We start from the raw sequence: 14650 nt of genomic DNA on the forward strand, positions 1-14650 counted from the left end.
ACAGTAGTATAGCGGAGGACAGTCTAAAGTGCGGCTTAATACGATTTATATGATAATTTTTAATATGATTTTTGGCACATCAATTTAGAATCGAGAATGACTTAGTGTATTACGGTTTCGGGACGAGTGTATCTTGGCTTCTATCAATTCCCATCTTTCTTTACCTTCTTAGTGGATCAATTCCATCTTTCGTTCGCTTACTACCATCTTTCCTTTCAGGCGATCTAGCTGGTGATCTAGCAGGTCGTTTCGCCACTGATCTACTAGTATTGCTATCCGAGGTGCGAGACTTAGAAGTGGGCTCTTGTCGGCGGTCACTCTGATGAGGTTCTGTTCTGCTACGTGAAGATCTTGAAGCCTCATTGTGACTCTCTCCACCAGATGAAGGACTTGGTCGAAATGCAAGAGATGCAGTTCGTGATTCGGGCTCGTTGGATCTAGATGGAGAATGACGTCGCTGCTCGGATGCTGGTTTATTTACGGTTGTCCATCCTCCTGATGCATATCCTTCTGCAGGTTGCTTTGAGCGGGATGATTTGGGAGGTGGAGGAGTGACCTCATATAGGTCTCGGTTATCTTGGGAATCGGTTCGTTGTGATGTTTCTCGACTACTAGATGGCTTTGACCTACTACTTGATGTCTTATTCGTGTTTTTGCTTGTCTTAGTAGTAGAGTTTTTAGTGAATTTCAATGGACATTCTATATCTTCATGTCCCGTCGTATCCCACATATGTCGCCGTAGATCGTATATTTCAGCTGGTTCATTCGCACATCGTGGCATATGATACTTCATCAGGTCAGTGATTTCACCCGGGTTATGATCCGAAGTGTCACAAAGCCATTCGTGGAATTCCCAATCCTTTAAATCCATCAAGTATTTTCCCGGTGGTCCAGCTCTTAAGTCTATCTCTTTGCCACTTGGCTTTGATCCTCCATTTTTAAGTTCGCTGCCACGATCGTATACCTCCGTCAAAGTATCTGTAAAATCATGGCGTTTCAGGAACACTTCCCCGTCTACCCCTGTATCAATGTGAGATCTTTTTCCCTTACAATATGAGTAGTATGCTAGGGCAAAATCATCATTTGCGCTATCCCAAACAATTTCCTTCAGTCCATGGGCCCGTTCAAAAACTTTATTTTGCTTCTCCAGATTCAGATTTGCAGGATTTATCCGCACGTCAATATTTACCATAGCTTTACCAGAGCGTAGAGCATTGTACTTCTGTGAGAGCATGGTATGATTTAGCCCTAAGCCTTCGAAGCGATATTCAAGTACCATCTTCCAGTCTCCACGGAAAACACTTTTTAGTTCATTTTCCACAATATTTTTGAGATAATTGAGATTCTCGTGATTCCACCAAATACCTTTTATGGTGGGAATAGCAGGGATAGATCTAGGCACCGGTTTGAGGGTTTTTTTCATTCTCTTGACAAATTGACTTATGGCGTTTATGGTGAGATTCTTGAAGCCATATTTCAGGAAATATGTGTGTAGATACTGATCATCGTTCATCTCTCGCCTCTCCTTCCCTTCGAGCCAAGTGGCATAGACGTATTTGGCATTATCTTCTGGAATCATATTCAAAGCATATCCCCCTGGAGGTTCTGTTCGAGCAATCTTTCTCTGACTATTCGCAGATGCCTTTAGGTAATTTTTTATATCCTCATCACTTAAACTTCGATACTTTAATTCAAGAGTTTTCTTCGTGTAATTTGGAAAATAATCCAACCAAATCCTACTGTAGCTACGTCGGGCCTGATCTTTGGAATCTCGTTCTTTACACAAGATCATCCATTGTTCTGGGGTAAATATCGTCCTTTCGGCGATTTTCTTCCATCTAGCCTTCACTTCATCATGAATAACTAATGGACTATAACTTCTTGAGAGTTCGTATTTCCCTTTCGCGTATACTTTCTGGAGTGTCTCCCAATCTGCATGGGGGCAATCATTCACCAAACGTTTGATGGTATCTGTGTCGCGATCCGACCATTCTCGCCCTGTGGATTTTTTCTTTCTAGAAGCAGATTGTCCTTGATCTTGAGACATTGTGTAATAACTTTGAGGTGTTTTAGTGAAACAGATTGTTTACTCTGAGACAAAAATTAGGCTCGTTGTCGCTCTCTCCAGTTTAATCCGATAGTATCTTTGTGATTTCTAATGGTTCTCAGATGTAATGGTTGTTGTGAGATTCGCCAATTAGTTGGAAGCGATTTACTACTTATACACGAAATAATCTCGAGACCAGGTGAGCCGACCTGTTGCATCCACTACTAGACGCCCAGATTGATGATCAACACGAAGTTATAATCATGTAAAATTCTCATTGAAAACTGCTTGGCTTGGACCAATAGTCACAAGATTTGTATTGATACAGGTATAGAAGTCCAATTGCAATCAAATCTAACCATGTTTCCAAAGTTGGAGGATTCGAATCGTCAATTCGTTACGAAGTCTGATTTTGATTCTACAAAAACTTATCATTGAGCGATTCGACGACAGGCTCAAGCATTACCGCACTTGTACTGCTAAAAGAAGTACTCGCTTTGACTTATGTGCAATTTTTAAATCATTCAAAGGCCTCTACAAGACAGAAAGAACTCATTGTCTAAAGCAAGAAATCTGCTTTGAAAAACGCCAAATACCCAAATCAATTCCACGTCGAAAATCAATCCGCCTCAACATGAAGCTGAGCGTCCATAAACCGAAGTATGCATCATAAATGCAAAAGTGTAATTTGTCAGAGAAGCATCAGATGATGTCCAACAATGTATCAGAACAATCGATCATCCTGAAAATCTCAATGATGCCACAAAAAGTCCAACAACATGTCTCTTATCACACGACAAAAAGACAACCACATGTAAATCAACATGTATATCAACAGTTGCACGAGGTCCAGAGCAGGCTATGAATGCGGAGCCGCGACCTCGCGACCTAATCTAAACGTTACTTCACAAGCAGTATCCGCACTACCGATATATATTTTCAAAAATAATAGACGACGGTATTCAATGATGTAAGTATAATTACAGAAAAATTAAATCTATGAAAAACATCCCAGTCAAGAAATGACCTCGGCTCAGCACCCGAGAGAAGGTGTGTAGCAAAGTTCAATTACTACTTCTCATCAAGTCTCGTGTTGATATGTTGTTTTGCAATTCCATATAATGGCTACCCTTCATTCCGAGTTCATGGACGTCACTTCCAATCGCTGTTTTGGTTCGGTTTGCTGTTGTATCATTCATCTTACGGCTGTGGTCATCTGGGAAAGATCGAGAGTCTGTGGAATGTAACTGGTCCCGGAGCGACTGAGAAAGTGAGGATATTCTGCTTCTGGCGTGCACAAAAAAGGTGGGAAAACAGGAAACACAGGCAACAATAATTCCGATGTTCATTTCGAAGATTCTGTAAAGGATCAGTATCATTATTGAAGAACAAATAGCGTGTATTTGTGGAGGTATAGCTTACGTGACTTCGGCATTGATTGCTTGATTCCATAGTTATCCGGATTATTGTATTGAAGAGAATATTCGATTACACGTGCTAAGCTTGCCACGCAAGCCCGCTCTGATATTCGGTTAGATTGAGCACTAGCGTAATTAGACGATGTAAAAGAGGCACTCATGCGATGCCACCTGCAAAGACGGCAGCCAAACCAATGTTTAAAGCGCAACTGGAGTTTTAAAATGAGAGGGAATGGCAGCACAAGAACATAAATGTCTGTGATAGGGTGACCGAGTTGAAACAGAATCTAAATCTGCTCGCATTAAGTCCATTGCGCTTGACGAGGGATTCGATAGTAACACCGATCATTGTCGCATAGAACAGGGCTTTGAAGCAAGTTCCGGCGTAAGCGATAATTTTAAAAGCATGGTTGACGTTGAATACACGCAAATATAGCAGCAAGATTGACAGTTTGGCAAAGACTAGCGTGAATGGATAAGCGATACCATTTGTAGAGAACATCTACACTCTTGATCAGTACATTCAGTTATAAGTTATAGGAACTAGAAACAATCTTGTGTATTGCGAGTCTTGAGTATCCACGATGCAGGAACGTCCCAAATATGTCGACCGAAGTGTGTATGGCATACACCAACCAGGAATATAGAGATCCTTGGAATTCAATTATTACACTAATCAAGATATACGTGCCGTATTCCTCTTTCTCGAGAATATTTTGTTCCATGGAAGTCATGTATTGGTATAAGTCCCTATTGAATGGCAAATATTCTTCACGTCGTTTCATCTTCCCATCAGGTCCACCTAATCCTTGTTTCGAGTAGCATGTGCAAGAACAGCAATAACGAATAATGATTCACCAAGAAGACAAATATCGTATGTTCGTATGCCGATCAATATCGTTGGTACCACGCAACCCCGCCGCAGCAGAGCGGCATGCCACGCTGCGCTGATATGGCGGGCTCTTCGGGTCAAAAAAGAACATGCCCGTCTGTGGCACAGGCCACCATTACCAAAACCTGCAATTTGTTACCGACGGAGGTATTAGAGTGCTGTTCCTCCATTGGTTGGTGTGAAGCAGGGATTCAAAACTTGTGCCTCCACACCAAACACTCTCCAACACCACACCAACCTCCTTCCAATACATAAATAGGTTAAAATCTTAACAGATGCCAACAAGCATAGATTCGACTTCCTGCTGTTCCCATCCATTTATACCTACATCAAGGTTGAAAACTTTAATGTACGATGACAACCACCAGCACTCCTTCTTTGAGCCCTGTGCTAATCACAGGCGGATGTGGGTTTATCGGCTTTCACCTCATTAATCATATTCTTGAATCCGAACCGACTTGCGAGATCCATGTTTTGGACATCAATACCACCAGAAATCGAGTCCCCAATGTGACCTATCATACCTGTGATATCACTAGTCTTCCTGGTGTTGAGTCGGTGATGCTTCAGGCACAGCCGCGTACTATCTTTCATGTTGCATGTCCAGACTCCATGGTGCTTCAGCCTTCGGTATTCCAAGAAGTCAATGTCAACGGCGCCCAAAACTTGATCTCCGCAGCTTTCAAAGTAGGAACGGTTCAGGCATTCGTTAATACCTCTACATCATCGGTCATTCACGACAATATCAGCGATCTGATTGATGCTGACGAGGATCTTCCTGTTCTCAAATATCCAGCACAAAAGCGTGTTTACACTCTTACTAAAGCGGTCGCTGAAGCCGAGATTCTTGCAGCCAACCGAAAATATGGCGACTCCTCAATGCTGACTGTATCTTTACGTCCTGCCACCGCTTTCGGTGAGCGAGATACGATATGTATGGGCAAGATCGTCGATGTCTGCCGACAAGGAAAAGGAAAATTTCAGATCGGTGCCGGCAAAAATGAATACGACTTCATCTATGTTGGAAACCTAGCTGAAGCACATATTCTAGCAGCTCAAGCTCTTTTGAGCGCCTATGGAAAGCCGGTACCACCGCTCGAAACTCGTGTTGATGGTCAAACATTCAACATTACCAACAATGAGCGAATCTTGTTCTGGGAGTTCCAGAGACGTATCTCTGCGGCGATTGGATTTCCTATCAAGGACGAAGATATTAAGATCATTCCTAAATGGCTTGCACTGCTCATGGCGGTTATTGGGGAGTATATTACTTGGATACGAAGTTTCGGCAACCGGCAGCCGAGAGTTACTAGGGAATCGGTCCGTCTGACAACAATCATTCGCACCCTAAACGGCGATAAAGCAAAGAGAGTTCTTGGTTATACTCCAAAGGTGAGTATTCTTGAGGGTATAGAGAGAGGTGGGAAGTGGTTTGTGGAGCAGGCAGAAGATGGGAAAAAGGTCAACTGAGGGCTTGCTTGCAAGGAAAGGGACACGAAGTCAGTTGAGGGGAACTTTTGTAATACATCTCATTGAAATAATCCTCCAGGTTTCTTTTTTGCATGCTCTCTGTCTGTTACGTCTAGATTATCAGCCCCGTGCACCCGAGGCTTAGAAATTCATGGCTACCATAGCTATCTAGCTGGGTTCATATATCATTCTCCTTTTTTGGCTAATCTCTACATGATTGCAATTCCTCGGCCATTCTAAGGATCTTCATAATCATTGGTTAGAATCAAAGTAAAAGACCAGTAACTGACTTCACACGAGAAGGTGCCATTTATTTAGAAATATCCCTGTAGCCGTCATCCCGTGGAAAGCCTTGTATCTGGGGGCAAAGGGCGGAAGCACCTCCCACGGGTAATGGAGGTTACAGAAAGGGGTACTTCGATCACATCTCCCAAAACTACACTTCCCACTGCAGCGAATCATCTCTAATACATTCGATAACGAGCTTTCCGCTGGAAAAATGTGTGCAAACATCTGGACACAACTCCGCAGCTTCACAGTGGCAAAAAAAGTTACAGTTGCGGCTAATAGCTTGATCTTTTTCGGAGAAGAGTTATCAAATAATTCTGAATTCTTGAGTGCTGTGCTGGATTATCCCGAAGATCTGATGATTACTGCAGAGGTCCTTCGCTTTATGCCAGACTCTTTGGCTCCGCTGGTAGCTCCAGTCCTGATGAGGAATCACAAGGCATCAAAAACTTTGGTAGATCATTTAATGCTCGTGGTGGAAGACCGTCTGTGACAAGCTCGAAGCAATGAGAAAAACTTAGGGCCCAAGCCAGTCGACTGCATCGAATTTTTCATCGATGCAAATTCACTCAAGAACGAGTGGTCGGCACAAAAGATAGTCCAAGTAATTATGGGAATTTGGTTCGCGGTCGTTCACCAGCCAGCCCTCAGTATAGTATATGCGTTGGAAGATCTTTGTGAACATCCAGAATATGTGGGACTGCTCAGAGTCGAGCTAGCGGAGATGCTTTCGGCCAATGAAGAAAATCTTGATTCGTTACCTCTACTCGACAGTTTTTTGAAAGAATCCTCGCGCCTCCACCCATCAGACTCTATTTCAGTCCGAAGGAAAGTTCTTCAGCCTTTCACTTTCTCGGACGGAACTTGTCTGCTTCCGGGAGACGTGGCTTGTATACCATTACAAGCCATCATGCGTGATTCCACTTACTACTCGGATAGCTTAACATTCAACGCGTTCCGCTTCATTGACGAGAATAGAACCAAGAATCTATCGAAATTCATAGATACAAGCTCGACGTACCCTCTCTGGGGCTTGGGAAAACATGCCTGGTAAGCAATCCTATATTTGTATCAACATGGGGAAAAACCAGTGACACCTAGCTAACCGTCTCACCAGCCCGGGTAGATACTATGCTGCCCATATCCTGAAGCTGTTGCTAAAACACGTTCTTCTCAACTTCGATACCAAAATACCCGTGCAGCCTAAGAATACTACGCGTAGTTTTTATTTTCGATCGTCTGTCATTCCTAGGGCAGGATCAAGCCTGTGTTTTCGGAAACAGGAAGAAAGATGATTCAGTATTTCTGTGACAGTTGAAGATTCCAAACTTCATTGCACTCTGCACGTGAGTGTCTCACATTACTGGAATATTACCATAGTCCTATTTCTCGGTAACTTCTTTCTTCGAAAATTGTTGTGTGAGTAGTAGTAGTAGTACGTTTTGAGTAATCTGTCGATAACTTTGTTCCAATTTTTGTCATAAACTTTGATATTCTAAACAATTACGCATTTGCCTTATTTAGGAGCTTCCTGCGACGTGGTACGTATTGGTCAGCCATTCCTTCCTACTCCCGACCTAGATTTTACTTTTGTGAGCCTCCCTACTCCTCTCCATCGAGCCTTCCTATCCTAATATCTAGGATAGGATAAGTTTGAATTTGTGGATACTGACTGGCTACTTAGTATCACTCTTCTTCTACAAAATTTCAGGATACCATTGCTGCCCTAAAGACACGCTGATTAGCACCAAACTCAAAGTTAACATAAATCTGAGTAGGAACTCACCTCCCGGATTTTCCTCCATCGCAATCCGCATATTCTGATTCAGCGCCCCAGCATCACCCAAGAACCATATCCACCGCCGCTTTACGATTCAAAACAAAAAGTGGCTCAAAATTCTTGGGTGAAATCCCCTGCGTCGACCGTTGACCTAATTGTTCAGCAATTTTTCTGATCAATGATGAAGATTCCCAAGAGTGGGTAGAATACGCTTATTTTACTACCCACTACACCACGAAGTAATTTTACAATCCCGAAAATTCGGTCCTCGCCTCGCCAACTTTACTCTGACCGCCACCACACCAAACCAAATCAGCATCCAACTTCCTTTCCAAAAAAATCTCCGAACAATAATACCATCATACATTTTATTCTTCACCATACCGCGTGACCATCATACTAACTCCTCGGTACCACCTACGCCCCCCAATCCAAACCCCAAGCATCCTCACCTCCGCGCCTGCATCGGAGACCCCCCTCGCTTCCCCGGAAATACATCCCCACTAATTTCATCCCATCTCCTAATTGGTCCGCTTCATCCCAAATGAGGGGTGCAGAATCCACGCAGATTAAACGCAGATTAAATATACCCCACCTCGCGACTGACAGAAAAAACCGAACACCAAAAATCTTCACCTCAATCAAAATTTGATATATAAACAACAACTCAATATAATCTTTTCAAATCTTTAGTAATACTTATTTATTAACTTATAATCTCTATCAATTAATTCAAAAAGATTTAAAATATTAAATTAAATTAATACTAAATTTTGAAAAAGAATCATTTTCAAATTTTCATTTATTTTGCAAGATTGGTGTTCGGTTTTTTCTGTCAGTCGCGAGCCCACACCCGCATCTAGATTTCGGAGAACGTGGAGAATGGGATAAATGAGCACATCGTATTTTTTCTCTCAGCATCCCTCTGTATGGTGGAAAATCAAATCCGTTCCCCGAGATTTCGGATCGTGGAGAACAGGGGTAAGGGTTCTGGTAGCGTGTCGGCCCCATGCCGTGTTTGTGGGGTTGCCATACATGGTTTGCACATGTTGTGTGCGTTGGGGAGATGGGTTTAGCCCGGATGGAGATTGGGGTTTTGGTATAAATTGAGTTGGGAGTGTCGATTTTTTTTTTTCTTTTTTTGAGAAGTATCTTGTTTTTTCATCGTGTGGAATACAATACGTTTAAGAGAAATCATGAAATTCTGGAGTCTTTTAATCACAGTCTTGCCCATCGCATTGGCAAGACCAGAGAATCATTCAAGGTAAGAATATCAATTTTTATTCCTCCCTCACTAAATACTCACAAACCCTCTAGAGATTCCTCATATTTCTTCAAGGGACATGATTTATCCTCTCTCCTCATGCTGGAACAAGGCGGTTCCATTTTCAAAGATACTCTTAAACACAATGCCACCCGTCCCGCCGAAGCCATCCTCGGCGACGGCGGTATGAACAGCGTGCGACTTCGTCAATGGGTTGACCCCGTCGATGGCACCTACGGTCTAGCATACAATCTCAATCTAGCCAAACGCATGCAAAAGCAAGGATACAAGATCTATCTCGATTTCCACTTTTCCGATTCCTGGGCCGATCCAAATAAACAACCTCCTCCTGCCGCATGGCCCACAGAGCTAAAACCTCTCTCAAAAGCCCTCAGAAAATACGTAAAAGATACATTAATATCTTTCCAAAACGCCGGCATCAAACTCGACATCGTCGCCCTAGGAAACGAAATCCGTCACGGCATGCTCTGGCCCACCGGCTACGTAGATGTAGATATCCAACCCACCAGCGCGCTCCACCAAAACTTCACTTCCTTCGCCACGCTCTGGAAATCCGCACGCGCAGGCGTCGACGATGCCCTCGCAGCCGGCGTGCCCAAACCCCAAATCATGATCCACATCGACGATGGCTGGAACGTGACGCTCCAACAACGCTGGTTTGATGCCTTGACCGCGAATGGCGTGGCGCTCTCCGCGTGGGACGTATTTGGATTCTCCTTCTATCCTTTCTACGGAACTGCGGCCACGTTGGCAAATCTGCGCACGACGTTGCATTGGGTGGCGGAAACCTATCGCAAGCCGGTTCACGTGGCCGAGACGGATTATCCGGCGATTTGCGATGGGCAATATAATCCGATTCCGGAGAGTAGCGAGCCTGCGATTCCGTATACGGTGGCGGGTCAGCTGGAGTGGACGGAGGATGTTATTAGTGTGGTGAGGAATGTCCCGCATGGACTGGGGAGAGGTGTGCATTATTGGGAACCGGCGTGGTTGAATAATACGAGTTTGGGAAGTGATTGTAATGATGCGATTTTGTTCGCGCCGGATTATAGCGCGTGGCCTACCACCGTGGGGTATAGTAGAAAGTCGGTGGCATTGTTTAAGTAATAGGGGTATGACTGTTGGTGATGGTTGGTGAGGTTTATTTGGTGGCTTCATTTGGGTAACAATAGAATTTAAGAAACCACAACTTAGAAGTATTCACGATTTCGATGATTCATAAATTTAATCATGACTCTGACATAAATGAAAGAAACCCCGTGATTATTTTAGACTGGAAGGATTGGAAGATAACAAATTCACAAAATAAAATATTCGTTTCCCTGGCTTGCCACATCAAAACACTATATCTCATTCCCTCATGAAAGTCCCATCAACCAAAGATAGGTATTGCCCATCGCCGAATTCCAAGCCTAAATCCATCCCTTGACCCATTTTTCCATCCACGCCCCCTCAATCCCCTTCAACCCCTTCAAATGCACACTAGCTCCCATCGCCATCTCCACATCCTTATCCGACCATTTCGTCTGCGGCAACGTCTCAAAAAACTCCCGCAATTTAATCGCTGGGTATTTTTCCAACATCGCTTCCAACTCCGCTGTACTAGATGCATTTTCTCTCGTCGTGTCTTTCAATTTCTTCAGCCACACTGTGTAGAGAATTGTTGTAATCGCGACCTTGGGGTTCAAAGAATTCAACGTATCCAAGATGATAGGGAGTAGAGTATTCCATGTCGTAGGAGTCTGATTCAAAGGATGGAATACTTTAGCGCCGTTTTCAGAGGCGTTAGGATCTTTGTAGAATGAGAGATCAACTAGTGAAGATGAGAGGATATCGATTGGTACCCAATCTAATTTCATCTCATCGCTACCAAGATTTTCTGGTAGAAATCCCATATGGAAAGAAGTGACGACCAGACTTGGCATCCACTCAGATTTATTCCATACACCAGATGTGTAAGCAGGACCTGCAATCTGGCCCACACGAGCGACTTTTATATCGACGGTCAGGAGCTTTGTCTTGGAAGCATAATCAAGAATACGCTCAGAGATGAATTTGCTCTCTGCATATCCCATTAGAAGAGGTGCCGATACATCATCAATGATTGTCTCAGGTACGGGTGTTGATTCGAGACCTAGAATTGAACTGATGGATGATATGAATAGAAGAGAGACATGATGTGGGATTGCAGAGACGAAAGACAAAAGATGAATTATCCCATCGAGTTGTGGCTTAAATGTTTCGAGCGAGAGGTTGAAGTTTACTGGCCATGCACTGTGAATGATATCTGTTGCAGAACTTTGAATTCGTTTGTATATTTCGTCATCGAGATCCAAGTTGGGTTTAGAGAGATCTGTCTTGAGAAATGTGACTTTAGAGGCTGGGAAATCTGTGGATTCGTTGTTCTTTTTATTCTTTTCCAGATGACGGGAATGAGCAGAGGATGTTCGATCGAAACAGTAAATATGCGATACGGATTTATCTTGCATCAATGTCCTTAAGATATATGATCCAAGGGAACCAGTTGAACCCGTCAAGACAACTACGTGTTCATTGACTGGTGATAACTTTTCTCCAAACTCATGCTTACTAGAGATTCTGTCAACGAATTGAACGTATTGTTTGAGAGTTTCCTCAATCTTATGACGACGATTCGATGCATTTACTGTATTTGTGTTCGACTCATCCTTAGACATAGCGATAATCGATTGGAGTAATTGGGCAATGGAAGGATTGGTGTATAAGATAGAGATGGCGAGATCGGGCTTATTCAGAGCTCTTCTCAAATTTCGAATGAGTTGCAACGCTTGTAGAGAATCCATTCCTTGAACGAACAAATTATCTTCGTCCTGTACTTTGGCCTCATCCCATTTAGTGACCTTAAGAACAGCTTGACGTAAGAGCTTATGCACTGCCTCATCATTGCAAATATTGACAAGCTCCTCATTTTCATCATTCTCACCTGCACTATATGCAGACATCTTATCAGCATCCACATACAACTTCTCTATCTCAGAAGCATATTCTCGTAATGTGGGACTTCGCTGTATAGTTCCTTTTGCTGAGATTAGAATTGGACGCCCTGGCTCCGTGAAATGAATATGAGATTTTGCAATTCTGGCGTGTGCCGGACATGTCAAATTAGCATCTTCTATAGCAGGCCAAATACGTTCAATTGCCTCTGCTCTTTCTGTCGCAGACATCGTCTTTTGGTCGACAAGTTCAATCAAGAGAGCGGCCTGGAATCTCAAAGTACCAATGACCATTGCTTGACGGATCTCTGGGTGCTGATTGAGGCGATGCTCCATAGAAATAGGGTTTGTTTTCTCTCCGGTGAGGAATACTATGATGTCATCTCCTCGACCACGGTACAGCCAGAGATCAGGTTCCGTAGGATGTGGCGAGTAAAGGTCCTTTGATCTCCATTGCTGAAGCTTTGGAAATGTTTTGAAGATAGGTTGTAATTTTTCCGGATCAAGGTTTCTATTCCAAACAGCTTCGTAAAGGTCATCAGCCTGATGCTCAAAGGATATATTTGCGGAGGGATCAAATTGATGGTGACCCCAAAAGTTTGATCGTGCGTTGATTGGCTTCAAGGAAGGATAAAATCCTGTCTCCGTGGCTCCCACGTGTCCGATGAGTTCAATCTTGGAAGAGATAATATCTCCAGCGGCCGGTGGAATAGCACCTCCAAGATAAAAGATACGTTTTAGATTTGTGGCCACGAAATCTAGACTCTCCGTATTTTGGGCAAGATCAACAACGTAGGGTGGGACGAGAACCGCAATATCAGCATTATTACGTTTGAGACCGTCAATAAAAAGACTCGCTGAAGGAAAACCAGCTATTGGATATATTGAAATACTCCGTTGTGATATTCCGTTGATCAAACCGAAGAAGACACCGGCTGCCTGTTCGGATTAGAGTCAATCTATTGCCACTGAATTTGGAATAACTTACATGGAAACTTGGAAATGTGTTAAAGATACGGACTCTTCACCAAAGTTAGCTGGAAAACATAGAATTCAATAATCAACGCTTTCTTACCCAGCATACAAGTCCATTTGGTTAACATAGCCGGTAGGAGCTTCATTCCGCTGTGTGGCCGTAGCAATGTAATCATGAGTCCACACGATAGGTTTCGGTAGTTCTGTAGTTCCAGAGGTGTGTAGAACCACGAAAGGCTCATCTTTAGCAGCTTCAAAGGTTTTCTTGAATGGGAACTTTTCCTGGGGTTTTTCGATTAGGTCCAGAATGTTGGGTAATTCGAGTACTTGAATACCCTTCGAAGACAGGGCAGCTATCATGGGTTGCAGCTGAGCTGATTGGGGACTTGTTGTGACCAGAGTTTTGCATTTGGTAAAAGTAAGTAGATTTTCTTGCGCGCGAATACTATTTCTTGGTGATATAAGAAGGGCCTAGATAGGTGGCAGATATTAATTGCTTGTTCAAACATGGCCTTGGAGTAATCAGATTACACACCTTGTACCCAGTCTTGACAGCTCCTAATAAGAAAGCATTGACGACAATATCATTGGGACCAATGTAAGCCAAGGTAGGAAAGTCTTCTCCAGGTCCAAGTTTTTCTTGAAGCCACCATGCTATACCATTAGCAGCATTTGCTAAAGATCCATATGAAAACTTTTGATAGCCAGATTCATAACTGACGGGATTAACAGGATATTCTGCAAATATAGCTTCAGGTTCCCTTGCAGCAATTGCATCGACAAGATTCGGCAAAAGTTCTTTCGTACTGAAGGTAGCAGGTTCTACTCCTTCGAAAGATTTTGCCATGATGGTTGGTTCAAATGAATATTTCAATATGAACAGGGTTGAAAAATGAAGAATGAGATACAATAGATAGTTGCGTGTAAACGAACAACAGTCTACTTATGGATTTGGGGACAAATTAAATAAGAAGTAGAAGATAAGACGAAGAAATAAGGAATCTCAACAGAAGAATCTCACTAATTCCGGTGCGGGGAAAACTGCTCACATTTTACTCAGCCTCGGACGTGCGTTTCCAATATATGTAAGGACACCACCAACACTTGTTGGGAGTCTCTAACATTTTTGAATATTACTGGAGACATTCACTTGTTCAAGTGGCTCATGGGATTAATGAGGCAATTCTATTATTCATGCTGACGACCCGTGGACATATCAACCAACGAAATTCGGTCCCGACCACTGAAATCGGTTCGAATAAATCAGTTTGAGAGCCCGGTATATCTGTAGATGACTATCATTTGTGGATGCACATCAAATCGAGCTAGATTAACAGGTAAGTATCTTGTCAGAACCAACATGTGGAGTTGTGGGTTTTATGTAAGCTTTCCATACCTAACGACCATTATCCTCAAGAGTGGGCGCACTCTTCCATAAGCATCGACTTGTATCGGGCCATTCTGTTGACCAGCAATAAGCAGTTTGTCAAAACTAATTGCCGGTGGAAGATTGATGAAGATGG

General features: G+C 43.1%; 5 protein-coding genes across 5 annotated transcripts; 3 read left to right on the plus strand and 2 right to left on the minus strand.

The window, feature by feature from the left end:
* Positions 1-160: 160 nt before the first annotated feature.
* On the minus strand, positions 161-2047 carry EAE98_002572 (uncharacterized protein; the record flags this gene model as incomplete). Its single annotated transcript, XM_038950192.1, has 1 exon — positions 161-2047. One exon carries the CDS (start codon positions 2045-2047, stop codon positions 161-163), a length of 1887 nt encoding a protein of 628 aa, XP_038813931.1.
* Positions 2048-4711: 2664 nt separating this feature from the next.
* On the plus strand, positions 4712-5827 carry EAE98_002573 (uncharacterized protein; the record flags this gene model as incomplete). The annotated part of the gene is made up of 1 exon (XM_038950193.1): positions 4712-5827. One exon carries the CDS (start codon positions 4712-4714, stop codon positions 5825-5827), a length of 1116 nt encoding a protein of 371 aa, XP_038813932.1.
* A 499-nt stretch (positions 5828-6326) lies between these two features.
* On the plus strand, positions 6327-7169 carry EAE98_002574 (uncharacterized protein; the record flags this gene model as incomplete). Its single annotated transcript, XM_038950194.1, has 2 exons — positions 6327-6600; positions 6637-7169. 2 exons carry the CDS (start codon positions 6327-6329, stop codon positions 7167-7169), a joined length of 807 nt encoding a protein of 268 aa, XP_038813933.1.
* Positions 7170-9091: 1922 nt separating this feature from the next.
* EAE98_002575 (uncharacterized protein) lies at positions 9092-10406 on the plus strand (the record flags this gene model as incomplete). Its single annotated transcript, XM_038950195.1, has 2 exons — positions 9092-9159; positions 9213-10406. The coding sequence occupies 2 exons, from the start codon at positions 9092-9094 to the stop codon at positions 10285-10287; spliced, it is 1143 nt and encodes a 380-aa protein (XP_038813934.1). The 3' UTR covers positions 10288-10406.
* Positions 10407-10543: 137 nt separating this feature from the next.
* EAE98_002576 (uncharacterized protein) lies at positions 10544-13974 on the minus strand (the record flags this gene model as incomplete). The annotated part of the gene is made up of 4 exons (XM_038950196.1): positions 10544-13091; positions 13141-13174; positions 13228-13598; positions 13663-13974. The coding sequence occupies 4 exons, from the start codon at positions 13972-13974 to the stop codon at positions 10593-10595; spliced, it is 3216 nt and encodes a 1071-aa protein (XP_038813935.1). The 3' UTR covers positions 10544-10592.
* Between the last annotated feature and the right edge of the window lie 676 nt (positions 13975-14650).

Source organism: Botrytis deweyae (assembly GCF_014898535.1).
Source record: "Botrytis deweyae strain B1 chromosome Unknown BDEW_004, whole genome shotgun sequence".
NCBI lineage: Eukaryota > Fungi > Ascomycota > Leotiomycetes > Helotiales > Sclerotiniaceae > Botrytis > Botrytis deweyae.